We start from the raw sequence: 24920 nt of genomic DNA on the forward strand, positions 1-24920 counted from the left end.
GGTCCCAGTCTCAGAGCAGGGGCTCATAATGGGTTTGTGGTATTGGTTTTACTTGAGAAAATCGCATCTGGGATGCAGAACTGTATTAGATGCTGCCGTTAGCATCTGTCAGATAGATTTTTTTTGTGCGAGAGAAATACTGTAATACTTGAAAGTTTTAAAAACGTGTCATTTAATTTTTTTAAAAGACTGCGTGGAAGTTACAGGGCCGTTATTCTTGCACAGAACCCCCAGCGAGTGCCGGCGATGCGGGTGGGTAAGCTCGAAGCGGGCCTGTACTTCCGAAGGGGGTGGTGCCCAAACTACGAGTCCTCGTGAATGAGCTATTGGAGGCCAACCCAGGAGCTGCGGGTTGTCATAGAAGTGCGGTCACAGCACCTGAACCGTAGCTCAGCTGCCGGGCGCAGGGAGCTCAGGCTCGGTCCAGCTGGAGCGTGGGCTTTATTTCACCCCGCCACCCGGGCCACGGTAGCTTCAGGGAGGTGCCAGCCGAGAGCAGTAGGCAGCGGTTTCCGTAGTGTAGTGGTTATCACGTTCGCCTCACACGCGAAAGGTCCCCGGTTCGAAACCGGGCGGAAACAAGTTTTTTGATCCAGTTCGCGTTTCTACAGTGGTTTCCCCGCCCCAAAGTCTGGAGGACAAGTGGTTGTCACGTGGCTTAAGAACACGTGTAAGTCTATCCGTTTCGGGGGGTCGGGGACTAAAACTCCCCTTCGGAAGCCGGGTGGGCATCGTACCCCACGTCGGGGCCTAGGGACTAGGACAGAGCCAGGCGCACGGCGGGCGCTCCGCAGCACTTGTACAGTTGGTTCTTGAAGTATATTCGTGTCCCTGCATCTGAATCTCGGTCTTTTGAGACATAAAAGCAGACATTAGCTGCCTCTTGGCCTCACTCAGGCGGTAAGGCATGAAACCCCTAATTTCAAGGTTGTGGGTTCGAATTCCATGTTGGGCTCCTTTCCTTTTGCTAACGGTGACAATTCCAGGGCCCTGTCCATCAGGCCACCATTCCGCCAGCTCAAGTCCGCCTATCTACGTTCAGCACGGACCAGGCGCCTCGTAGCTTCCCAGAGCTGCGGTAGGACCCCAGTGCCCGCCCTGGACGTTTGTCAGTCCAAGCCCTAGCCCTGCGATGTGCTAGCACCTTGCTAGGTGATGTGAAGGTCGGGATTCCACGCTCTCAATGCCGCCACCTGGTTTCCAGGTCAAGTCAAGAAAAAGGTGTCCTTTGTAACCTGAGGCCCTCTTCTTCAGTGTATTCTCTGTACGCTCGATTTTAAGGGTCGATCTTTTTGGAAACGTTGCCCCACACACGCCAGCCTCCCCACATATTGCACACGCATAAGAGAATGTAAAGATATCCTTTATTTTAGAACACCCTCCTTAACATGAACATCCTCAGTTTACCAGTCTTGTCACAGAATTTTTCTTTAACTGCAATTAAAATTCATTTCTTTTATTGACTGTTTCCTTAGCCCATTTGCTGTTTTTTGGCTGAAGAAGCCTCCCCACATACACAGCAGACCACAAGAGGAGTCTGCGGATCCTATAAAGGTGGTTTATTAACCTTGCTAAGCGAAGAATAGCCGAACTGGGGGAGTTTGGGAAGTGGTAGCATGACACCCCCTGAGAGCAGCCTGCACAGGAATAGATTAGAGTTTGTAAAATAGGCAGCGTTGCTAGTTCAGTCCTGTTCATGGGCCCCTGGGGAGTTGCTGTAGCTATGGTCTTATCTTGCAACATATGAGTCTAAACAACCTAGTGTTGGAAACGTGTAAACTTTGACATTTTGTCTTGCGCAAAGGCTGTGGATTCAATTGCAAATTGTGGTTTCAGGGTTATTTTTGTTGTTGTTGTTTTTCACTGGGTCTGGAAAACATTCCCTTAAAAATGCTGGCTTTTTCATTAAAGGCCCAGTTTTAAATTCCCCCTCCAAGTAAGTGACCACACTACTCTTGCCACAAAGGAGTCAAGTTCATCAGTTCAGACCTCAGCAAAAGCATGGAAGGATATTTGGTCTTTTTCCTGAGTGGTGATGATAGGCCGATGAGGCAGGAGGACTCACTCTGATTTACATTTTAGAGTGATCCTTCAGAAGTGATGAACAAGAGGTGTGAGGGGAGCGTTGCTGCATCTGGGACAGGGGCCAGATGGACAGCTGCAGTCCAGATAAAAGGCAGCAGGTGAAGGAGCTGGATGCACGGTTTGATGCCCGGCAGGAGCGGGGCTCCCAGGTTTCTGCTTTAGATGGTTTAATAACAGAGATCAGACACTGAATATTGGGCGTGGGAAGTGACAGAGGAGAGAGAAGTACAGTAATCCCCTTATCAGCAGTTTCACTTTCCCTGGTTTCAGTTACTCAGGGTCAACTGTGATCCCAAAATATTAAATTGGAAATTCCAGAAATAAACAATTCGTAAGTTTTAAATCGCTCGCCATTCTGATTAGCAAGACAAAACCTCCTGCCATGTCAACCCCTCCCGCCCAGGACTTGAATCAGCCCTTTGCTGTATGTTACACCTGGTTAGTCAGTTAGTAGCCATCTCTGTTAACGGATCACATGTCAGGGTATCGCAGTGCTTGCGTTCAAGTAACCCTTATTTTACTTAATAATGGCCCTAAAGTGCAAGAGTACTAGTGCTGGCAATTCAGATATGCCACATGTATTTCCTGTACATTCCTATGTACATATAGGAAAAAAAATAGTTCTGGTTTTAGGCATCCACTGAGGGTCTTGGAATATATCCCCTGCAAACAACGGGGTACTATACTCTAACGAGTTCAGCCTTGAACAGGTAGGGGGCAGTCTAACAGGACATGTCCAAGATGCGTGGATCTGAAGCTTGGGGAGAGCAGTCATCGCTGGAGCCACAGATGTGGGCACAGAGGCTGGGTCAAGCTGTGAGGGGAAACCTGACTCTCCAGGGAGATGGCCTCGAGTACATGGTGGAGAAGTTGGAAGAGGAGGGAAGCCAGCAGGGAAGTTCCCACCAAGGACAAGGGAGTTGAAATGTGCAAAGAGGGGTGGGGGGCAGATTGGCAGAATCAAATTATGATCTAATAAGGTAAAGCGGTAAAACATCCATGGGTTGGGCCACCTGCAGGGTCCTGATGACTTGAACCAGGCTGTGCCAGAGGTCCTCCCGCCTGTGTGCTGGTGGAGAGGGGCTTGGGGGTCACAGACACATCAAGGATTCTTACTGGGTAGGACTCAGCCTCTGCTTCTATTCCTGATTCCACAGGTCTAAAGAAATAAGTGTAATAGATGGGAAAATGTTTTGCAATACTAAGCCATCGTTACTACTTTTAAATTTGTTTTATGTAAATCTACATATAGCATGCATTAAAACTTATCCCAATTCTGTACCCTAAATGCTAGGATTGATGAGTTTTATTTTTATAAAATACTTAAAAGATTTCATGACGTTTTTAAAATTTAACATAATTTTAGCTTTACTTAAATATCACTGACTTAAAATTTGATATTTATTAATTTCAATCTCCCCTTTTAAAATATATAATTTTACATAATTTAAAAGAAATATAGTTATTTTGAAAGCACTGTAAAATTAATTTTATTTTGTCTATATTTTAATTTAATTTTGACGAAAATGTATTCAAATCTCACATACTTTGAATGCATTTTGTGTTTTTTAATTTTTTAGATGGTAACTGTCAATAGGTCACAAATTATGTGAAAATTTAAACCCTGCAACTGTCTCCCTAGAAGAAATATAAATACAGTAATGGACAGAGTTAACCAGTCTCAAGCCTTCGATTTTTACCTTCCCTCCTGCGAGGCCCGCTGTTCTTGTTTACAACTTTTTTTTTTAATTACTGGACGGGACTAATTTCACGACCCACTAACTGGTCGCTCTGCAGTTTGACAAAAATTATTACCCAGGGACACCCTAGTATGTGTTTTCCGGGGCTGAACCATCCCGAAGGCTCTGACCCGGCAGGTGGGAGTCGCAGGCGCGAGTGGTGACCAGGGTGTAAGTGTTATAGGACCAAGAGAAAGACACTCCCACCGCCCGTTTCCGTAGTGTAGTGGTTATCACGTTCGCCTAACACGCGAAAGGTCCCCGGTTCGAAACCGGGCGGAAACAACTGTGTCGGTTAGTCCTTTTTCTTTCCCGAAGTCTCTTCTAATTAGTGAATTTCTTCTAATTAGTGAATTTGCCTATTTACGTCATTTGCCGTGGGGGTGCGTGTTCACCCGTGCATACTTACAGCGTTATCCGCTCTCCCGCGTTTTCCAATCCTTCACCAGCTCACTGCAATCAAGATACCCAGGTCCCTAGGTTTATGGTGCAAAGAAGGTGGCCTATGTCGTTAGGAGCTGTCTCCAAAGGGCTTACAACCCTGGCCGATAAAAAGGCAGCAAAGGCCGGAATGCCACACGACGACAGACGAAACATGGCAAATGCAACATTACAGAGGGCAAGGAGGAACGAGTCGGCAATGTATGGTGGGAGTGAGTCAGGGGAACAGGTTTTTACAGGACGAGAGGAGCTGTCGCAATGTCCGCACCGGCGACACCTTGGGCGGTGTACCTGCGCCTGCGGGAGGCGTGGCCCTCGGAGCAGCCGGTGAGGCCGCCCAGGCGCAGACGCGCCCCAGCGCGGAAAGCAGCTGGTTCCTGGGACTGGGGGGCTGGGGGGACCTCGGCCATCGCGACGTCCTCCACGCGACAGACGCCACCGTGAGCGAGTCTAGGTATTTCTACTGGGAATGGCTTCCCTCCGAGCCCCCCCGCCTCGCCGCCGGTCCTCAGTGGGGCAGCCTGTGCCCCTGCACTGGCGCCTCCACTCCGGCTCCCGCGTCTCTACCCCGCAGACCCACGTGGCCTGTACCCCGACGCCCCCCACCGTCCCGGGTGTCCTCGACTGCGTGTCAAGCCGTCAGAGGGACCCTCAGTCTCCTTCCAGAGGTCTCCGGGTCCGCCCCTCCCTTCACCGATCCTCACTTGCCCGGCTCTGGCCTTGGGACTGTGGGACCCCCGCAGGTGTGTCGGGGAGCAGGACCCGCAGGTCAAGGGGAAAAGGCAGCGGGACCCTCAGAGCAGCAGCCCAGCGGCGGGGCCCCCGGTCCAGAGCTCCCTGCGGGAGAGACGTCAGTGCGGGCACCCCTTGCGGGCCCCTCCGACGCAGCCTGAGCGCGCCTGCAAAATGGGGTGCACGCTCTTGCACGCAGGATGGGGCGCACTTACAAGTGTGACAAGCACCTAATTTCCCTGCTGTGCTGCCAAACTTGGAAGTCAAATAAATAAAACATCAAAGTGGTAAATAAAATTCTCTTTAACGTTTTATCCGCCTTAAATGCAGACAGAGCATGCATGATTCAAAGCACAGCCCAGGGATGGCAAGGCTTGTGAGGCCGCCTGCATTCTGCTAACAATGAAAGAAAGGGAACAACTTTAAAATGCAGCCGGAGCTGCTATGCCAGAGGAGCTGCCCTGCAGTCCTATAGCTGGACCCTTCAGAATGTTAAAACGGGGCAGAATAACTTGTGGACGGGCCTGAGCAACCTTGTGCCTTGTAAAAGAACTGTTAGCAAAGGTAACAAGAAAGCAACTATTATAACTACAGGACTCATGACTGCCAGACGGAAAATTGAAAACATTGTTTACAGTGAACATGGCTGTGTTATGTTACCTGCACCAATAGAAATGCCTTCCTTCTATTAATGTAATTGTTCCCCTTCTCTTTCTCATAAATACCCATTGCCTTTGTCTCCTAATCCAAACATTATTTGGGCTTTTGCCTGACTCAGTGCTCACAAATAGCCATTCTTATTGATCTCAAATAAATGTTTCTTGCCTCTCACTTTGAAAGTCCTTTTTATTTTTTGGTTACCGATTCAAACAACTTGCACACAACAACCAATATTGTGCCCATTTCTTTATCATTGCTCTTTCCCACTTATTTGTATGCCTTCTCAGAATGTATAGATGTACTCACCCAAGGAGGCGGGCCACGGCCCAGCCATGGAACTTAGAGAGTGAGAGGAGTGAGGGGTGGAGAATTCTGAGCCCCACTTGGAAGAAATCTCCAAGTTCCCCTGCTGACCCAATTTCTTTTTCCACCTCATATTTTACTGACTGGTTTGAGATGATTCAGTGCAGACCCCACCCTAGGCTTTGGACTGCCAGAGTATCTCCTGACCTCCCTCGCTCCAAGCTGACCTCTTTGGTGGCCAGGGGACTCTGGGAGACCAGAACCCACTCAGGCCTGTCACTCTACTCCAGGTGGACTTTGCTCTGTGCCTCAGCTAATGTGAGTTCTCATCATCTTTCTCTGGAGACAGTAAACAAATCCAAAACAACGCAATTAACCTCACAGCACTGGCTGGGCTGGGCTGGGCTGGGCTGAGCTGGGCAAAAAGCTTGTGTGAATCATGTTTCCTTTGGGTTTCACTTAACGCTAACTTGTAATTGTGGCTTTGAAGGCTATGCTAATCTTATTTCGACAGCACTAGTACTCTCTTTTTGAGGCTGAAACCGTAGCTGCTTGCCAGTGGAAGCCCCTTTCCACCGGCCCCTTGTCCTTTCAGCATTGCCCAGACAGTCCGAAAGCATCCTTGTTTCCTGGTAGCGATCACGTTCCAGGTCTAACTATAATTTCTCCTGCCCTAGGATGCAGGGGTATGTTCAGGGAGCTCAAATTTTTGTCAATGAAGAGTCAAAGAAAAGAGCCAAACCTGGGTGCCAGGGCAGAACACAGGGCCAGAGGTCCCTGGCTCCCCATTTCTGTTACTCGAGGGAAACAGTTTAAAGGATGTGAGTTCACACCGAGGGTTCTATTTAATTGTAGCTTTGCTAGAACTGTACTGTTTGTTTGTTTTTTTAAATAAACATTACTCCACGACATCATTACTCTACAAAATTTTCTACCTAAATTTTTAACCTCCCATTAAGAAGTAATTGTATTACTTTTTGTTTTATTTTTAAGCTTTTTTATTAGGAAATTTAAAGTAGAGAGAATGGTATTGTGAAATCCCAAGTACCCATAATCCAGCTTCAACAATTTTTTCTTTCCCACCATTCCTGTTTTACCTCTACCTCCACAGCTTCCCACCCCCTCACTCTTCTTTAGCTTTCAGATTCCGCAGATGGTCCTTTTATAGTCACTCTTCTGACCATCTCCCCTTCCCTCTGGTAGTTCAGGTACTCTGTAGACCTTCAAAGTTTAGGAAATTATATTAATAGCTACAGATCCCATGAAGTGGGCCATGCTATGGACTAGGCACTTGAAACAAACCTATGGTGTGCCACTATTAAAAGGAAACTTCATCTATTTATTCATTACATTGCAGTAAGAAACAGGCCTGGTCCCTACACTCCTGTTTACCTTCTGATAGGCAATTAAAATAACAAGTAAACAGATAAAGAAATAACCTCAGAGAGTTATAAGGTCTGTGAGAAAATGAAAGATAATTATCTGATAAAGTGGCAGGTGAGCAGACATTAGAGAGATGGTCCAGGAAAGATGCATCAGATGAGGTGACAATGAGCTGACTCAGGAAGATAAAGAGCCAGTCTTCCAAAGATATTAGGGGAGAGGCCTAGAGTAGGAGGGAGTTTGGTGGGTTCAGGGACAGAAGAAAGACCAGGGGCTTGGACAGTAAGGAGCCACAGTTATACCTCCTTGGCTCTTCATCCTGATGACTCCATCTCCACCATTTGCTGTTTTTCTTTGCAAGTGGATTGAAAAATGAGTGGACACTGGATATACAGTCTTAAAGGACTCCCAGACCAATGAGGAATACAGTAGAGCCTCAATGTGGAGTTTTTAAGAGCAGATGAATGAGCAGGTAGGTTCATTCAGAAGATTGCAAATAAGTAGTACACCTGGGTTTTCTAGATGCTGTGGGCTGGTGGTTAAAGGAGGGAGTCTGAGGCAGTGATCCAGGTTCAGATGCCAGCTCTGCATTCCAGCTGTGCCCCCTAACCAATGCCCCCCTCTCCTCCCACTAACTGAGGGCTCAGATAGATAAATCTGTAACTGTTGTTTGAAATGTCTAGGAGAATATCACCAAAGTCTTAGATGTTCAGGATGACACCTTATTTAATGAAAGGGTTCTTTGAAAATTTGCTAGTTTATAAGAAAAACAATCATATTTGTAAATTGATTACAACCTTAAGAATAACTAGGCTTTAACATTTACAACTGTACTGCATTGAATATTAATCACAAACAAGTGTGCATTCTTTCCCCCTTGCCCTTAGACACTAAACATCTCAAATGACAACAGAGAGGCTTTCCCAAAATATCCAGTTATTTTAAGCCAGAATGGAGGAGCAGGTCATTTTGGGTCATCTTTTTGGCCACTATTCCTATAGCAGGCAGTCCTCCAGAATTAGGTTGCTCTGGTTGACATTTTGTCTTCCTCCTTACCCCAAATTCACACTCCCCAGGACACCAGCATGTGACTGAGACCTGTCTTTTATCTGGGAGGCTTGCACCCTTAAACCCATGTGACGTGATATAAATGGCAGTGAAATAGTGGGGTGAACATTTGACGTGGGTTGGGCCATCTCTCCTGATGCTTCACAGATCCTGGGAGATGACTGGTGAAGTCTAGTAAAGGGAAACCAACTCTTAAGAAAGAGCTGATACTGGCGTATTTTTCAACTTATTAGAAAATAGGCATGAATATATTAAATTTGGAGATGATTTTCTGTTTAAAATGAGGCTTCTAAATGAAAATATTCAAGTGGGTGGTTGGTTAATAATTTACATATAAATTATATATTATCATTATTGTATGACCTCTTCACAAACTACATGCATGATCTAATAATTTATATATGCCTCACATAACACCAACCAAGTAAAAAATCATATAAACTTAATTTATTATATCTGGTTGGATTCTTCCTGTCCAAGGGAGAAAATTTGCAGAGTAAGAAATAACTGAGTAGTCCTTTCCAATGAGGTTGTGGCTTTGCAAGAGAAGAAAACAGGATGACCTTTAAAGAACTAGGCCTGAGAAGAGAAAAAAATAATATTGTCCTATAGAATTAGATTACGAACCATAAACGAGAGTGACACTGTGATCTTCAGAATCTTTTGTCTGAGTATGCTCCTGTAAGCGGCAAAAGGAGAGCTCTTTTTGCTGCCAGGCAGTGCCCTGTAGGGCCTGCAATGGGTGTTAGTAGGATAGGCAGTGAGGAGCCCTGGCAATTTTAAGGGTGTGGGGGAGGAGGCAGTCAGATGTTTAGATTTTTTGCTGAAGCAGCTCATTGCTACCATAGCAGTGGAGAAATAGGCAATCTCATTCATGGCTGGTGGGAGGAAATATCAGCAGGTAGGATCCACAACCGGCTGACTTGCCTGCTTCTATAAATTACAATAGCATATATACCTTGACCCAGTAATCTCACTTCTGGGAATTTGTTCTGCAGATATGAGTACAAAAGTAAAAATGACAATGTTACATGCTTACTAACTGCAGCATTAATTGTAATAGCAGGAGATTGGAAACAATATAAATGTCCATCAGTAGGTGATGTGTTAAATAAACTGTGATTCATCTACAGCAGAATAGTATGAGACTGCAAAAAGAGATTGAGAACATTTTATATGTCTTGAGATAGAAAGGTCTTCAAAATATGACAGAGCTGTAATTATATTTTTGTGTAAAAGAAAGGGAAATAAAAAATCTATTCATCAAAAACTGTAAGAATATGTACATAGATTATTACCTAGGGAGAGAAGGTAAAAGTTAGGCACTTTTCACTGAATATATTTCTAGATCGCTCAATTTTTTTTTTTTTAATTTATCTTTATTGTTGAAAGTATTGCAGGTGTCCCATTTTTCCCCGCCAAATAACCCCCTCTACCTGGCTCCCACCCCATCCCCAGGCCTTCACCCAGTCATTGTCTGTGTCCATGGATTATGCATATATACATATAACTTCTTTGGTTAATCTCTTCCCACCCTCCACCCCCTTCCCTCTTCCCTCTGAAATATGATCGGCTGTTAACATGCTTCAATGTCTCTGGATCTATTTAGTTCATCAGATTCTTTTGCTCATTAGCTTCTTGTTAAAGAAGACCTTTCAACATTTCCTGTAGTGCTGGTTTGGTGGTGATGAACTCCTTTAGCTTTTCCTTGTCTGAGAAGTTCTTTTAGATAGCTCAATTTTTGAACAGTATTAATGCATTACCTACTCAAAAGATGTTTTAAAAACTTTTTTTGGGGGGGGTGCAGCCTCCGTGGGAAATGGTATGCAGATTATTTAAAAAATTAAACACAAATAAAATGATCAGCAATTCCACTTCTAGTATATACCCAAAATAAGAGAAAGTAGAAACTTGAATGGGTATTTGTACACCCAAGTTGATAGCATTAATCACAATAGCCAAAAGGTAGAAGGAACCCAAGTGTTTATTGATAGATGAGTGGATAAACAAAATGTATTATATACGTACGATGGCTTATTATTCAGCCTTAAAAGAAATGAAATTTTGACATATGATACAACTTGAATAAACCTTGAAGACATTATGCTAAGTGCAATAAGTCAGTCACAAATGGACAAATATTGTATAATTTGTCTTATATGAGATACCCAGAGTAGTCAAATTCATAGAAACAAAAGAGAATACCAGGGCCTGGGGGAAGGGACAGGAGGAAGTAATTGTTTACTGGGTCCGGAGTTTCAGTTGGGAAAGATTTAAGAGTTCTGGGCATGGATTGTGGTGATGGTTACACAACAATGTGAATTTTGTTTGAAGCTTCGGAACTGTACACTTAAAAATGGTTAAAATGGTAAATTTTGTCATGCATATTTTACTCCATTTTTTAAAACTGAGTCTGTTTACGTACACAGGCTCGATTAAAAAATGAACAAGAGTATAGCCACAAAAAGCCCAACCAAACATTGCACACAGTAAATTTTCACTGCAGAATTTCTTTGCTTTTCAGAGATGTCAGGCAATTCAGTGACTTGAAGCTTTAAAACCAAAAGTTGCCATTCCGCCCAACGTGGGGCTCGAACCCACGACCCTGAGATTAAGAGTCTCATGCTCTACCGACTGAGCTAGCCGGGCGCGGCTGTGGTTGGGCCCCACATATTCTACCAACAATGATTACTTCACGGCGGGATCGGGCCCGTCGCTGGAGGCGTGCGGCTGGGCTCAGTCGGAGTCTGATCCGGCCGTTAGAAGGCTCAGTGCAGCTCGGAAGCTCAGACTCCCAGGGTCGTGCCTGACCGTCCCTCCTCTTTCCGCCCGTTTTCTGCTTGCAGTTCTTGGCCAGCGACCTAGCCCTTTCCATCCCCGGAAGCTCCCGGCTCGAAGGGAAGACGTGCGCACCCCGATGCCACTGGCGCGATCGCCTGGGGTTTTCTAACCTGGAGTTAAAAGGCAGAGTCACGGGGTGGAGTGGGTGAGGGCCGCAGCAGGCTCCTCCAGCGCGGGCAACAGGCCACGCTCCGGGGCTGGCGCACCCACCATAGACTAGACAGGTGTGTATTACAGAATTGTACACCCGAAACCTATATAATTTTATTAACCAGTGTCACCTCAATAAATAAATTGAAAAAACAAAACAAAAAGCGGCTGTGGAAATATGGTGCGTGTCAGAACTTGGGAGGCCAGGAAAAAGGAGCGCAAACCCGCGCTGGAGATGCCGGGGATCGAACCCGGGGCCTCATACATGCAAAGCATGCGCTCTACCGCTGAGCTACATCCCCCGCTCGGCAGAGTGGTTCCCTATGCTTCCTTAAGCAGTGTCTTCGCGCGGGGGTACGTGTGGCCTGACAGCCTGTCCCGAGCGCGACAACCCAGAAGCCGCAGAACAAGAGCGGGCAGCGTCCCGAGGGTCTCCAGGGTTCTCTACTAAGACCACAGGGGCGCACGCCTCGGTCGAAGGGCGCCCCGGGGAGGGCAGGGCCGGGATAAACACCTGGAGGCAGCGGTGTAAAAAGAAGGGGGGATCATCTGACGCGATGTCCCAAATGGACCGTGAGCTGAAAAAGAAAAGAAGACTGTGTGCAGGATGCTGCGTTTATAAAACAAAAAGAGGGAGGAGTGTAGTAAATATAACATTTGTATAAAAGAATTCAGAATTGCTTGGGATGCGGAAGGGACTGGGGTTTAGGCGATAGGCAGACTTTTCACTATAAACCGCTCTGTGCATCTGAACTTTGAACCGCGTCCAAATTAATTCAACCCAAGAAAAGTTTACAGAGCGCCTCCTAGGCACCAAGAACTGCTCTAGAAAACGGGTGAACAGAACTCACGTAGTCCATGCCCTCCAACAGCTCGCATTCCCGGGGAAGTAAAGCGCTAGATGGGAAACCGAGCCAGCGTTGCGCGGGAGAAAGTGCTACCGTGTGACTGTAGACAGGCTTCCCAGAGAAAGGTCACATTGGAAACAAGCCTTGAAGGAGGTGGGAAGCGAGCCAAGCGCGCATCTGGGAGAAGAGAGGCCCGAGGAAGGGGAACAGCCCGTTCAAAGGCCCTGAGGTAGGGTCCTCCTGACAGGTTGCAGGGACAGAAAGAAGGTGCGTGTGGCAGGAGGGGAGTCGATAGGAGAGAGCCCTGAGATGAGAGTAGAGGGGAGGCCCGGGGCCAGGGGTGGGGGAAGAATGGGGTAGGGCTCTTAGACAATGGTAAAGACTGTGGCTTTCACTCGGAAAGGTGGGAGCCACTGGAGGGTTCGCAAGAGGAGGGCCATGTTTGGCTTAAACATGACATTCTAACAGGATTGTTCCCACGGGTGAGGAAAGGCCAGCGGAGTGGGACGGAGGGTGAGAGGCTGTTGCTCGTTGGAGACTATGCAGCGGAGGGAGTGAGAGACTGCGGACTGCAGAGGACTGGGTTGAGGTGTGCGCAGTTTTTTCCTCTTGGAGTCACAGAGGACACCCTGGTTTTGTCCTGAGCACCTGGAGGGATGGAGTTAGATGGGGTGGGGTGGGGAACGCTGTGTGAGAAGCACGTGGTGGGGCGGATCAGAAGTACAGTTGCGGACGCGGTGAGTGTGGGACGCCCTGAGAACACGCAGGTGGAGATGCTACGCTGGAGCTGGACGGGGAAGCCGGGCATCCTCGGGGCCCTGGGCTGGGTTTGTGCACTGTGGTGTCATCAGGGAGAGGGTCACCCAGGCCCATAAAGTGTAAGAGGTCACAAGGGATTCCGTACAGAGGGCCAAGGACAGCCGGGACAGGGAAAAGGGCTGAAGGGAACAGGCCCTGGAGCTGGGGGGAATGCCTGGAAGGCGCTGAGAAAGGGTGTCGGGAAGGAGGGAGCACCAGGTGCGAGGCCTAAGGAGGGGTCTTCGCCTTTGGGTTAGGATCTCCAAGGCCACTGGTGATTTTAAGAGGGACTTCTGAGGAGGGTGAGGGCGAAAGCTTGACCCCAGTGGTCTCCGGAGGGCATGAGAGGGGATGGAAGCAAAGAATACTAGCAGCTCTGGAGGGGGGCTGTGGAGATAAGGGCGGGAGCGGGAAGATAACACCGAGTAACTTGGGAAAAATTATTGTAAATGTGTTTTTTGTTTAAAAACAATTAAATAAAGAATAAACAAGGGGGAGGGGACAATCGCAGGAAAGGCAGTTACAGAGGTGGATACAGGGCCACGCTTGGGGGTGGCGAACCAGAGCCAGGTTCCAGACTCCAAATTTAGCTCCAGCGCTGAAGCTGGACGAACCCGCACTCTGGCGACCTGACGCTGCGGCGCGGGCGCCAGGCCCTGGCGCGGGCCGTGCCGAGGCGGCCTCGGGCGGCAGCCGGGAGCGGCGCCCAGCCGGCCGTGTGCGCCCACCTGTCCCGGCCCGTTTCCCACCGCTGACTGGGTCAGGCGGGGGCAGCCTGGAGGCCGCCGAGCCCAGAGCGCACAGCTGGGAACCCGGCGCCCGCGGAGGGGCTGCGCGACGGGGCGACGGAGAGACGGGGCGGCGGGACCGCGGAACCACTGGGGACTGAGGGGTCCGGCAGCGGGGCGCGGGCCCTCACTTGGACCCCTCGCTCGCCGCCCCGCCCGCACCCAGCGCGCACCTCCGCACCAGGTTCCGCAGCCGGCCGGCGCCAGCCCCGCCCTTCCTCCCAGAGGGCGCCGGGTTCCCAGCTGTGCGCTATTGGCTCGGCCGCCTCCAGTGCGCCGCCCGACTCCGTCCGCCGAGGGCGCGCATGGCGGCGGTGGGGCCGCGCACCGGCCCCGGCTCGGGGGCCGAGGCCCTGGCACTCGCGGTAGAGCTTCAGGGCGAGGCGACATGTTCCATCTGCCTGGAGCTCTTCAAAGAGCCGGTGTCCGTCGAGTGCGGCCACAGCTTCTGCCGCTCCTGCATCGCGCGCTGCTGGGAGCGCCCGGGCGCGGGGTCCGCCGCCGCGCCCCGCCTGCTGCCCTGCCCGCTGCCCTGCCCGCAGTGCCGCGAGCCCGCGCGCCCGGGACAGCTGCGGCCCAACCGGCAGCTGGCCGCGGTGGCCGCACTGCTGCGGCGCTTCAGCCTACCCACCGGCGCGGCGGGCGAGCGCGGGGCCCCGGAGGCGGCGGCGGCTGCGTGCGCGCAGCACGGCGAGCCGCTCAAGCTCTACTGCCAGGACGACGGACGCGCCATTTGCGTGGTGTGCGACCGCGCCCGCGAGCACCGCGCGCACGCCGTGCTGCCGCTTGAAGAAGCCGTGCACGAGGCTAAGGTGAGCGCCCGCGACCCCGCGACCCCGCGTCCCCGTCCTGCCCGTCCCCGCTCGCAGTGCAGAGGGCAGGCAGGCAGCAGCCTGGAGGCTCAGGGGAGCCCCTGCCCCCCTCCTGCTCGGCACCGGCTCCGGGGCTGAGCGTGGCCATCCCTCTGTCACCCCCACAGTGCACCCGAACCGCCTGGGCGATGTCCCACCGACTTGGCGATTTTCTCTCTCTCAGCCCCCGCCCTCTAGCGGCCACTTGGGCATGTCCACGCCTCCGCTGCCCGCACTCTCAGCTCTTTCCCCGAGTGGGAAAACGCCCCAAGAGGTCGGGGAAGGGTTGAGTAGAGCAAGGAGAGAGCCATCTGGGCTGTGCCAAAGCTGCGGACTCGGGCTCCTTTCTTTCCTGCCTCCTTGCTGGGGCCCCAGCTGAGGTGGGGGGGGGGGCCTCAGGCACACCGTCCCGTCTTTCTTTGCTCCCTACACTGCTCCAACCCTTCCACACACAGGGATTTCTGATGGTGGGGCGGAGAGCAGAAAAGACTAGGTGGGTTGGGCAGCTGGGGGTGGGAGGGGCTTGTGTTTCAGCCGGAATCTGTGCGCTTGATGGTCCTGGAGAAGTGAGGTCCTTGACTTTTGGCGTTGCCCTAAGGATGCCCAGCCGCCTTTGTGAAGGCGGCGCAGGCTGCATTCATCCTGCCCAGAGGTGGTTCACCCCGACCTCCTCGATGAACAGGGCCTTCCCGTCCTCCTGCGTGGCTCCAGGAAGGCACCGGTGGGGGTCTCCGGAATCCTGCACCCGTAATGTCTCCCTTCTCACCCTCCTGCAGGAGCTCCTGGAGTCCAAGCTGAAGGCCTTGAAGAATGATCTGGAGGACTATGAGGTGTTTCGTTCCACCGAAGAGAAGGAGAGCAAGGAGCTCCTGGTGAGGCCCCCTCCCCGAACAGCAGAGGGCCACCCAGTACCCTGGCGCTGTTTTTGTGTGTGGTGTTGGAGTGTGTACCTGTGGAACAGCGGGGGTGGATTTTAGAAAGATAATAGGATGCATATTACAAAAGGTGACTGATCTTAGGGATGACTGAGAAATTATCTTTCTGGACTTCTGCTGTGTTGTTCGAGAATGCTCTGCTGGTGTTCCTGGCTCCCACTCTTTTATTCTTTCTTTAGACAAAGTTAAAAAAACAGATCACAACAAAACTTTTTGGCAAAGTGTGCTTACCTTTTCAATAGAAAGTTTGTGGAGTGTTATGGGCTTGAGGAAAATGAAAACAGTTTTCATATAAAGGCCAGAAACATGAAAAAAGTTATCAAAAGCAACATCTGAATCTATCCAACACTGAGTTTGAATGACATGAGCTTACAAGTTTTTGAAGAGCTGGGGACCTGGAGGGTGGGTGAGTTGCCCAGTTTGGGCACTTTGGCCAGATAAAGCATCTTGGACAGAGATCTCACAGGTGCATTCCAGTCTAAATACAAAGATTGAGTCAGTATTTTATTCATTGTTTATTATCACACACTGTTTAAGTTATAAAAACAGTTATTTCTTTGTTTAAGGCAATTTTCCCAAGAAGTGTTACATGACTTAAGTGAAGAACTTTAAGAAACTAAATAACATTAAGAGATATTTTTAAAAATATGTTTTTATTGATTTTAGAGAGAGAGGAAGGAAGAGGGATAGAGAGAGAAACATCAATGAGTGACATCAGTCGGCTGCCTCCTGCTCGCCCCCTACTGGGGATCTAGCTGGAATCCAAACTGGGGACCTCTTGGTTCATGGGTTGACACTCAACCACTGAGCCAGGCCAGCCAGCACATTAAGAGATCTTTATATAGGAAAACCTAAGAGATGTGGCCAAATGCTACTTTTTGGGGAAATGCACAGCTTGAATGTATTTCTTGTTTGATAGTGTGTATGAGTGTGGACTCATGAATAGGCTGTATTCTAAGGGGTAAAATCCATTACTGTCATATTAATTTTGCTCCAGTCTTGGTCATTAAGAGTTACTACTTGAAATTTCAATTAATATTTTAAAAACAAAGATAAATAAATAAAGTAACCCATTCAAAAGAAAAAAAAAAGGTGACCCTATACTTTATTATATAACCAGAGCTTTCTGAAAGTGAAAAGAAGTACTAAAATTATCCTTCTAGAACAGCTGGCTTACTGGAACTGTCCCAGTGAATCAGGATGTAAAGTCATTTTAATATTATATAACACCCCAATTAGGGCTGTGGAGCATCTCCTAATTGAATGCAATAGTGTTTCTGCAGAGAGACATGAATACTCATACTATGTGAAAACATAAATACAGTAAACAGCCTCATGTTAGCCGAGGGCATTTTTGCCACCAAAGGCAAAAAACTTTTTTTTCATTCTTAGAGTTTTTTAGGTTTTGAAATTAGGCTAAGGGGAAGGGGGCTCACTGGCAGTCAAAGCTGCTAAGGGCTGGAGGTCTGGTGACCAGTTTCCAGCAGCCCCTGCTGCACAGCCCAGTGTGCCCATTGCTCCCTGGTGGGCAGGAATTATATTTTGAATTCTTTACAGTGGAACAGGAAAGTGAAATGGGGCTGGTTTTGATTAAGGTGGGCAACATGGGTCATGCACTGTAATTTTCTACCTTGCAAACTCAGTTCTTAGCTCAATAAATAGGTGTTAAAAGAATGAAAGGATCTACGAGGATCTGTTAGGACAGGGCCATTCAGTTCTGGAGTTGGAAATTGAAGGAAGAGGAACTTGAGAACCCTCCTATCCTCAAGGTGGGGAGGGGAAGACCCTGAGTTCAGATGCCCCGTTCCTGACCCTCAACTGTACCTGGTGCACCTGCCTCCAGTGTGCACCCCACACTTCCCATCTGATCATTTACTTCCCTTCCCGAGGAAGAGCTCAATCCTCATTTCCAGACCCCTACCCTCCTCTTCTGGAGAAAGGAGTAAGCTTGTGGCTCTTCCATTTATGACCCAGAGGGCCTCCCATATCGTGGGCAGCTTCATGATCTCTGACCCCACCCACCATGACACTACTTAGCACCTTCCACTCTGCCCCCTACCAGTCCACCACCCCTCTAGCCCACACATTCTTTAGAATTATAAAATACTACCTGCTTAATAAAACAATAGAGGTAGAGAACAACTCTTGCTGCATGGTAACAAAGAGAATGAATACTTCTATTTGAAAATGCTCTTACCATTTATGAGCGCTTCTCAACAGGGACAATTTTGGCCCCCAGGGGACATTTGGCAACGTCTGGAGATATTTCTTGTTGTCAACACTGGGGCAGGGGTGCTGCTGGGATTTAGTGGCTGAGGCCAGGGTGCTGATGAAGCATCCTGCAATGCACAGGACAGCCCTCCACAACAAAGAATTATCTGGTCCTAAATGAAAATAGCACAGATGTTGGTAAACCCTGATTTAGAGCATTTTGACTAATATTGTTCCACTTGTGTTATTTCCTTGGGTGGCCATATGCTATAATTGTAAGAAATTCAAATTTTGGTGTCAGACTCCCTGGGTTAGAATCCTGGCTCCCCACTTAACTGGTGACATGCTTCTCTGTCTCCTCATTTGTAAAAAGAATGCACCCACATCATTGGGTTGTTGTCAGTGTTGAGTGAGTTTACACCTGTAAAGGGCCCCATGGTGCAGCTTCCTGCTTGCCCAGTGTCCTGGAGGTCCTGGGGGAGCCATCTCCTGAATTCAAAACCCACTCACAGTCCCCTGTTCCAGCCATTCCCCACTTGAGGGCCGGGATTGAACCTGCAACCCAGGTGTGTGCCTTTCACCAGGAGTCAAACCCGCGTATCTTTGGTTCTTGGGCCGATGTGCTAACCACTGAGCAGCACCGGCCAGGCATCCTCCCTTAGGGGTTTTTAAAGAAGAGGACCTGTGACTGTCCAGCTTGTCCTGGAGGAATGGAATCCTTCTCACTTCTCATTAGCCATGAGAGGCCTTGCTTGTTATGTCATGTGCAGTCCCTTCCACGTATTCATGTAAAGAATCCAGAGGATCAGTAGCATGAGCCTGTGTCTGGAAACAGAGGAGTGAAAATCCTATGGGTAATGGTCATGGAAATAGCAGAGTATGAAGCCTGCACACACAGCACATCCTCACTTGGGGCATGTAGGTGTGCTGCTACCTCTGGACACTGGCATTGATTTTCCTTCCTTCTTACTTTTCTGTAACTCCCAGATTTTGTATCATGAGCATGTGTTACCTTCATAATTGCTAAATAGAAATTAAAATGAAGTAAAGGCCTTGGCTGGGTAGCTCAGTTAGTTATTGGTTAGAGCATTGTCCCGATACACCATGGCTGTGGGTTCATCCCCAGTCAGGGCACATACAAGAATCAACCAAAATAGGTAGAACAACAAATCACTGTTTTTCTCTTCCCCTTCTCTCTCTCTCTGAAATCAATTTTTAAAAACTTTAAAATGAGGAGTAAAGTGAGGAGTGAACGTTGGAAGGGTGATGAATGTTAGAAATCAAAATTCAACTGAGTATCTTTTAAAGGTCTTCCTGGCTTTGTTCAGTGATTGATGGAGTGGTCAGCATCTAATCCAGCAGATAGAAAGGAGCCCCTGGTACAGAGGCAAGAGATGTTATAAGCAGAGGTAGCGGGAACAAGGAAGTTTCAGAAGGCGAAAAGCCCGGGTTGGTTATGGCATCCCCTACAGGGGATGGCAGGTTACGGAACAGAGGCAATTCCCGGTTGGCTGGCTTAAGATTCCTTTTCTGGGATAGCTGAAACTTGAATGAAATCTGTTTAGTGAGGTGGGGCTTAGCATAAGCGACTCCATTTTGGCCCTGTTTTCTTGTATGCAACATATAATAAATGTGTTCGGGGAAGAAAGAGTGACTCCAGGTTAATATTTAGAGTGACCCCAGGAGGCACTAACTTATCCTTCCCACTTTTCATTAAGGAAACTGCAGCCCTGAGTAGTTTGGGAGAGTTCGAAGTTGCCCTACGTTGGTTGGAGAGCCCAGGTACAAAGAGACACATGGGCACATCTTTAACGGGAATCGAGAGCATGAGTTGAAGCTGCTGTGCCTTTAGAGTTGGGATATGAAATTAGAAACTGTGCAGGGTGTGCGTGTGTGGGTGAGCCCCTGACCCCTGAGCAGTGAGGCGGATGGAACCCTGCCCTGTGGGATGACGCAAAGCTCCTGTCCAAAGGCCAAGTCTTGCTCATGTCCCTTATCTCTGCAACTTCTCCTCTCCTGAGACAGAAGCAGATGGCAGCTGAGCGAGAGAAGGTGGGGGCAGAGTTTCAGGCACTGCGGGCCTTCCTGGTGGAGCAGGAGGGCCGGCTCCTGGGCCGCCTGGAGGAGCTGTCCCGGGAGGTAACACAAAAGCAGAATGAGAATCTAGCCCAGCTCGGGGGCGAGATCGCCCAGCTATCCAAGCTCACCAGCCAGATCCAGGAGACAGCTGGCAAGCCTGACCTTGACTTTCTCCAGGTGAGTCTGGCTCCCCAGGGCTTTGAGTCATTTATCTTAAGGCATCAAAGGCAGTGAGAACAGAGTCAGATCCTGTGAGTTTAGTAGACTCGCACAATCTGGAGCCAAAGGGAACTGGAGAGAGGTGCCTTGATTTTCCTGGGGTTAGAGGTCTAAAGGGATATGATAAAACTTTCCTGACAGTAAATAACAGTAATATATCTTACGTTATATTTTAGTATGTACACACTTGAGACTAGAATCTCAGGAAATAACACCTTTACTAATGTGATGCACTTAGATGTTTTCTATTTTATATCGTTAAAAAAAATAGTCACAGTCTACTAAATAAACTTCACAAGTTGCAAATGGTTCAAAAACAGTCATTTAAAAGACATTGGTCCAGCCCTAGCTGATTTGACTCAGTGGTTAGAGCGTCGAGCCCGTAGACTGAAGGGTCCTGGGTTCGATTCTGGACAAAAGTACCCCAGTTGTAGGCTTGATCCCCACGAGGCTCGTGTGGGAGGCAACCAATTGATGTGTCTCTCTCGCATCAACGTTTCTTCTCTTTCTCTCTCTCTCTGTCTCCTCCTTCCACTCTGGGAAAAAAATATCCTCAGGTGAGGATTTTAAAAAAGAAAGACACCGAAGTCGCTGCATAAAGGCTGTGACTTGCCTTGGTGGTGCCGAGAGCAGAGGCAACACTGGGCTCCAGCACATGGTGCCAGTGATGATTCTGTCATGATGGGAGCATTTCGGAGCTGTGGGCAGGGCCACGGGACCCACCAGGTCGATGAGACGCCCAGCTGCCTGCCCCAGGGGGAAGCCCTTGGCACCCCGGCCCACGCAGGCAGTGGGCTGTGGCACCTGCCTCTTGCCTATCCCTCTGGAAGCAGGGAAGGGGCCAGTTCTATTTTTTCAAAGGCAAATGGAGGTTACCTGACGTTGATCTTTTCTTTCTTCTTCCTTCCCAGGAATTCAAAAGCACACTAAGCAGGTGAGTGGACCTGACAGTGCCCTGGGCCCCTCTTAGCTGGCTCTTCGTTTCCACTGCGTGCTCTCTTTGTTCCCAGCCCCCAGCCGCTCTCCTCCCAGTCCCCACTGCCTTATCCCGGTACCTTCTGAGGCAGAAGTCCCTGTGCCTGGCTGTGGGAATCGGCACGAAGGCAGGCTCTCCTTTTCCTACCCCTCCCCACCAAGAGGGTGTCACTTTCCTAACTGCGGGAGTGGGACAGTGTTGGTGGGCCTTCCTCCTTGTCATGCAGGTGCAGCAATGTGCCTGCCCCCAAGCCAAGCACAGTCTCTTCTGAGATGAAGAATAAAGTCTGGAATGTTTCCCTCAAGACCTTTGTCTTAAAGGGGCTGCTCAAGAAGTTCAAAGGTAGGGCCCATGTGTGGGGCGGGGCTGGGAGATGCCAGTGGCAGTGGTGGTATTGGTGATTTGGGGTCCAAAGATGTGCCTTTCCAGAAGCTGTGTGAGAAAACCAGAGCTGGGGTGTGTGGTGACTGATTTATTCCAGCCCCTCAGGGCACAAAGCTTCCCCTGGGGACAGACGGGATAGGGGGGCAATGAGGGCAGAAAGAGGGATGAAGAAGATCTCAGCTCTGACCAGCTCCAGGCAAAAGGGGGGGAAGCTGGACCGGGAAAGCCAGAATACTGCAGGCGGTGCCTCTGGCCTCTCTGGGGAGTGAGTGAGCCAGGGGGCCATCAGTGTCAGAGGACGTGGTATCGCTGTCATTGTCAGACTGTCTCCTGTGTCATTCATGCACACCCTGCTTTGTTTCCCCTCCTCAGAGGATCTTCGTGGAGAGCTGGAGAAAGAAGAGAAAGGTACAATAGCTGTGGTGATGATAGTGAGTGCTTGTTATCTGGCCACACAGAGAATTCACTCCCTGCTGGCACCTGTCTCTCTGGGCTTTGTGTGTGGTTGGTTCCTTCTGTCCGCCCACCTCAGGGACTCTCCACCTACTCCCCTTTCCCCCGTGTCCATACCTCACCTCACAGCGCTGACTCCCTCAGGCCACAGTGGGGTCTGTAGGCATATGGTCCAGAGGAGGAGTGCCCTGCCCCTCAGGATACTTAGGTTGGGGAAGGCTTGTCGGTCACCTAAACAAGCCTTTCTCTCCCCTGTCCCCATTCCCAAACTTACTGAGACCTCTTCTGGGGACTGGAGTTGTGTGCGGGGGTGAGGGGAAACAGGAGGAAACTGAGGACAAGGCAGGAGGTTCTCTCCCCTGCAGAGCTCTGGGGTGAGTGGGATCCAACCCCACAGGGAGGGGAGGGCTAAGTCAGACTTTGCATGGAAAGAACCCAAACCAGCTGAGTCAGACTATGCCCCTTCTCTGCCCAGAACCCTGCATTGGCCCCTGTCGCTCAGTAAAGGCTGGAGTTCTCAAAGGGATCTTCCAGGCCCCAGGGGACCTGGCCTTACTGCGTACTCTTTCCCTGTGCACTCTCGGCTGCTCCTGGAATGTGCCAAGCACACACTTACCTGGGCCTGGAACATGCTTCACCAGACAGCCGCCTATCTGGTTTCTTCACCTGCATATCTTTGCTTAAATGTACCTTTTCAGTGAGGACTTCCCTGGCTCCTCTAGTTGAAATCACAGTCTGCTGTCCCAATTCCTCTTCTGTTTTTTGTTTGTTTGTTTCTTTTATTGTCTCTCCTACCCCCCAAGAAAGGAAGTTGGAGGAGGGCTGGGATTCCCAGGGCCTAGCACAGGCCTGGAACACGGTAGTACTTACAAGTGTGCATATTCGAGCTTTTTATTATGGAAAATTTCAAACATATACTAAAGTAGAGGATTATGTGCTCACCATACACCCTCAGCAATGATCACTAACACCTCTCTCCATTTCTTCCCACTGGATTATTATTTTTTTAATAAAAAATGTTTTTATTGATTTCAGAGAGAGGAAAGGAAAAGGAGAGGTAGGAACATCAATGATGAGAGAGTCGTTGCCTCTTGCATGGAGATTGAGCCCCAAACCCCCAGGAATCCAACAGTGACCTCCTGGTTCGTGGGTCGACCTCAACCACTGTGCCAGCTGGCCAGCCTGCCTTCCCACTGGATTATTTGGAAGCAAATCACAGAGAGTATCATTCCATAAATATCCCAGTATTTGATCTCTAAAGAGATAGGCTTTAAAAAAAAAAGTTTATGTTGTTTTTAGAGAGAAAGAGAGAGACATCTCCATGGGCTGCCTCCTGCAGGAGCCCACAACCCGGGCATGTGCCCGGACCTCTTGGTGCACAGGAGGACACTCAACTGACTGAGTCACACCGGCCAGGGCTAAAGAGAGAAAAAACAACCACAAAACCATCATCATAATTAGAAAAATTGATGATTCTTTCTGGTATCTAAGTGTTTGACAGTTTGATTTCAGCATGTACTTGTTGGGGTGGGGCAGGAATTAGGGGTGGGAGCTGTGCAAGGAGCCTGCATGGGCTGTCTCTCCCTGCCTCCCCACTGCAGTGGAACTGACCTTGGACCCCAACACGGCCAACCCCCGCCTCATCCTCTCTCTGGACCTTAAGAGCGTCCGTCTTGGACAGCGGGCCCAGGACGTGCCCAACCACCCGCATCGCTTCGATACCAACACAAGAGTCCTGGCGTCCTGTGGCTTTTCGTCTGGGCGGCACCACTGGGAGGTGGAAGTGGGCCCCCAGGATGGCTGGGCCTTCGGCGTGGCCCGAGAGAGTGTGCGCCGCAAGGGCCTCACGCCCTTCACCCCCGAGGAGGGTGTCTGGGCGCTGCAGCTCAACAACGGGCAGTACTGGGCCGTGACCAGCCCTGAGCGGACACCCCTCAGCTGTGGCCACCTGTCCCGCGTGAGGGTGGCGCTGGACCTGGAGGTGGGGGCCGTGTCCTTCTACGCGACGGAGGACATGCGCCACCTCTACACCTTCCGTGTCAACTTCCAAGAGCGTGTGTTCCCCCTTTTCTCTGTCTGCTCCACTGGCACCTACTTGCGAATCTGGCCTTGAGAGACATTGCAGGGTCCCAGAGGCAGTGGGTCAGGCAAAGGTGACCGCCTTCTCCTGGCTGCCCATGGGAAGGGACGTTCTCCCTCGGAGCTTCCTGGTCACTTGCATCTGCCCTTCACTCTTCTTGCCCCAGGCTGCCTTAGAGAGGCTTCTGGAGACTAAGCCTCAGAAGCAGGAGACTGAAAGGGGCTCTGTGTTCAACTGAGCAGAGGAAGAGAGGCCTGGGACCCCCAGGGCCTGTCCCCCTACCTGTTGTTCCTGGCATGTGGACTTGGCACCAGCTCTGAGGAGGTAGAGGCGGGTGAGGATGGGAGCCCAGCTGTTCACGGGTGCTTCCTCTTACTGGGGCTTACTGCTCAGACTCAGCAGAGCCTCTGGCTCCTTGGAACAACACCACACCCTGGCCCTGTGTTGTCCTCAGTTGCAAGGGGCACATTTTGGGGCCAGGCCAGCCAGGTTCATGATCACTTCTGTTTTGCCTTCTTGTCAGCAGCCAGCTCTGCCTTCAGAGACCTGAATCCAGCTGGCCTAATCAAATCATCTACTCAGGGAGGAGCACTGTGCTAGCTCAAAGGACATTCTGGGCCAGAACTGGAAAGAGACCCTTGACCTGTACACGAGGGAAAAGCCCCGGACAATATATAGGCATGGCTACCCTCTAACATCCATAAACTGATGATACAGAGTGATATGTATGTACATCCTTGGCCACAGTGACAGCCACATGTTCTCACAGATGCCTAAACCCCTCTCAAGTGCCAAAGTACAGTCTCCCTGGGTAAGGAAACTAAAGGTTTTGGAATTTTGAAACATGAGAGTACTCACAATTTTACAGATGCAACTAACACCAGCATGGAAACCCA

At 49.7% G+C, this 24920-nt stretch overlaps 1 protein-coding gene and 4 non-coding genes across 7 annotated transcripts; 3 read left to right on the forward strand and 2 right to left on the reverse strand.

Annotated features, from left to right (window-relative positions):
- Positions 1–508: 508 nt before the first annotated feature.
- TRNAV-CAC (transfer RNA valine (anticodon CAC)) lies at positions 509–581 on the forward strand. Its single transcript has one exon. It is a non-coding gene; the product is annotated as a tRNA-Val (tRNA).
- Positions 582–4036: 3455 nt separating this feature from the next.
- TRNAV-AAC (transfer RNA valine (anticodon AAC)) lies at positions 4037–4109 on the forward strand. Its single transcript has one exon. It is a non-coding gene; the product is annotated as a tRNA-Val (tRNA).
- A 6878-nt stretch (positions 4110–10987) lies between these two features.
- On the reverse strand, positions 10988–11060 carry TRNAK-CUU (transfer RNA lysine (anticodon CUU)). The gene has a single exon. It is a non-coding gene; the product is annotated as a tRNA-Lys (tRNA).
- A 572-nt stretch (positions 11061–11632) lies between these two features.
- On the reverse strand, positions 11633–11704 carry TRNAA-UGC (transfer RNA alanine (anticodon UGC)). The gene has a single exon. It is a non-coding gene; the product is annotated as a tRNA-Ala (tRNA).
- Positions 11705–14141: 2437 nt separating this feature from the next.
- On the forward strand, positions 14142–24296 carry TRIM7 (tripartite motif containing 7). 3 transcript variants are annotated; one of them, XM_087816235.1, is made up of 8 exons: positions 14142–14648; positions 15464–15559; positions 19859–20089; positions 21043–21065; positions 21334–21449; positions 21864–21899; positions 22243–22315; positions 23544–24296. In XM_087816235.1, exons 1-8 carry the CDS (start codon positions 14142–14144, stop codon positions 24055–24057), a joined length of 1596 nt encoding a protein of 531 aa, XP_087672361.1. In that variant the 3' UTR covers positions 24058–24296. The 3 variants fall into 3 exon arrangements, with proteins under 3 accessions (XP_087672361.1, XP_087672362.1, XP_016057018.2); XM_087816236.1 differs by lacking the exon at positions 22243–22315 and having other exon boundaries at positions 21304–21449; positions 23546–24296; XM_016201532.2 differs by lacking the exon at positions 22243–22315 and having other exon boundaries at positions 23546–24296.
- Positions 24297–24920: the final 624 nt, after the last annotated feature.

This window comes from Miniopterus natalensis, chromosome 4 (assembly GCF_054644295.1).
Source record: "Miniopterus natalensis isolate mMinNat1 chromosome 4, mMinNat1.hap1, whole genome shotgun sequence".
Taxonomy (NCBI): Eukaryota; Metazoa; Chordata; class Mammalia; order Chiroptera; family Miniopteridae; genus Miniopterus; species Miniopterus natalensis.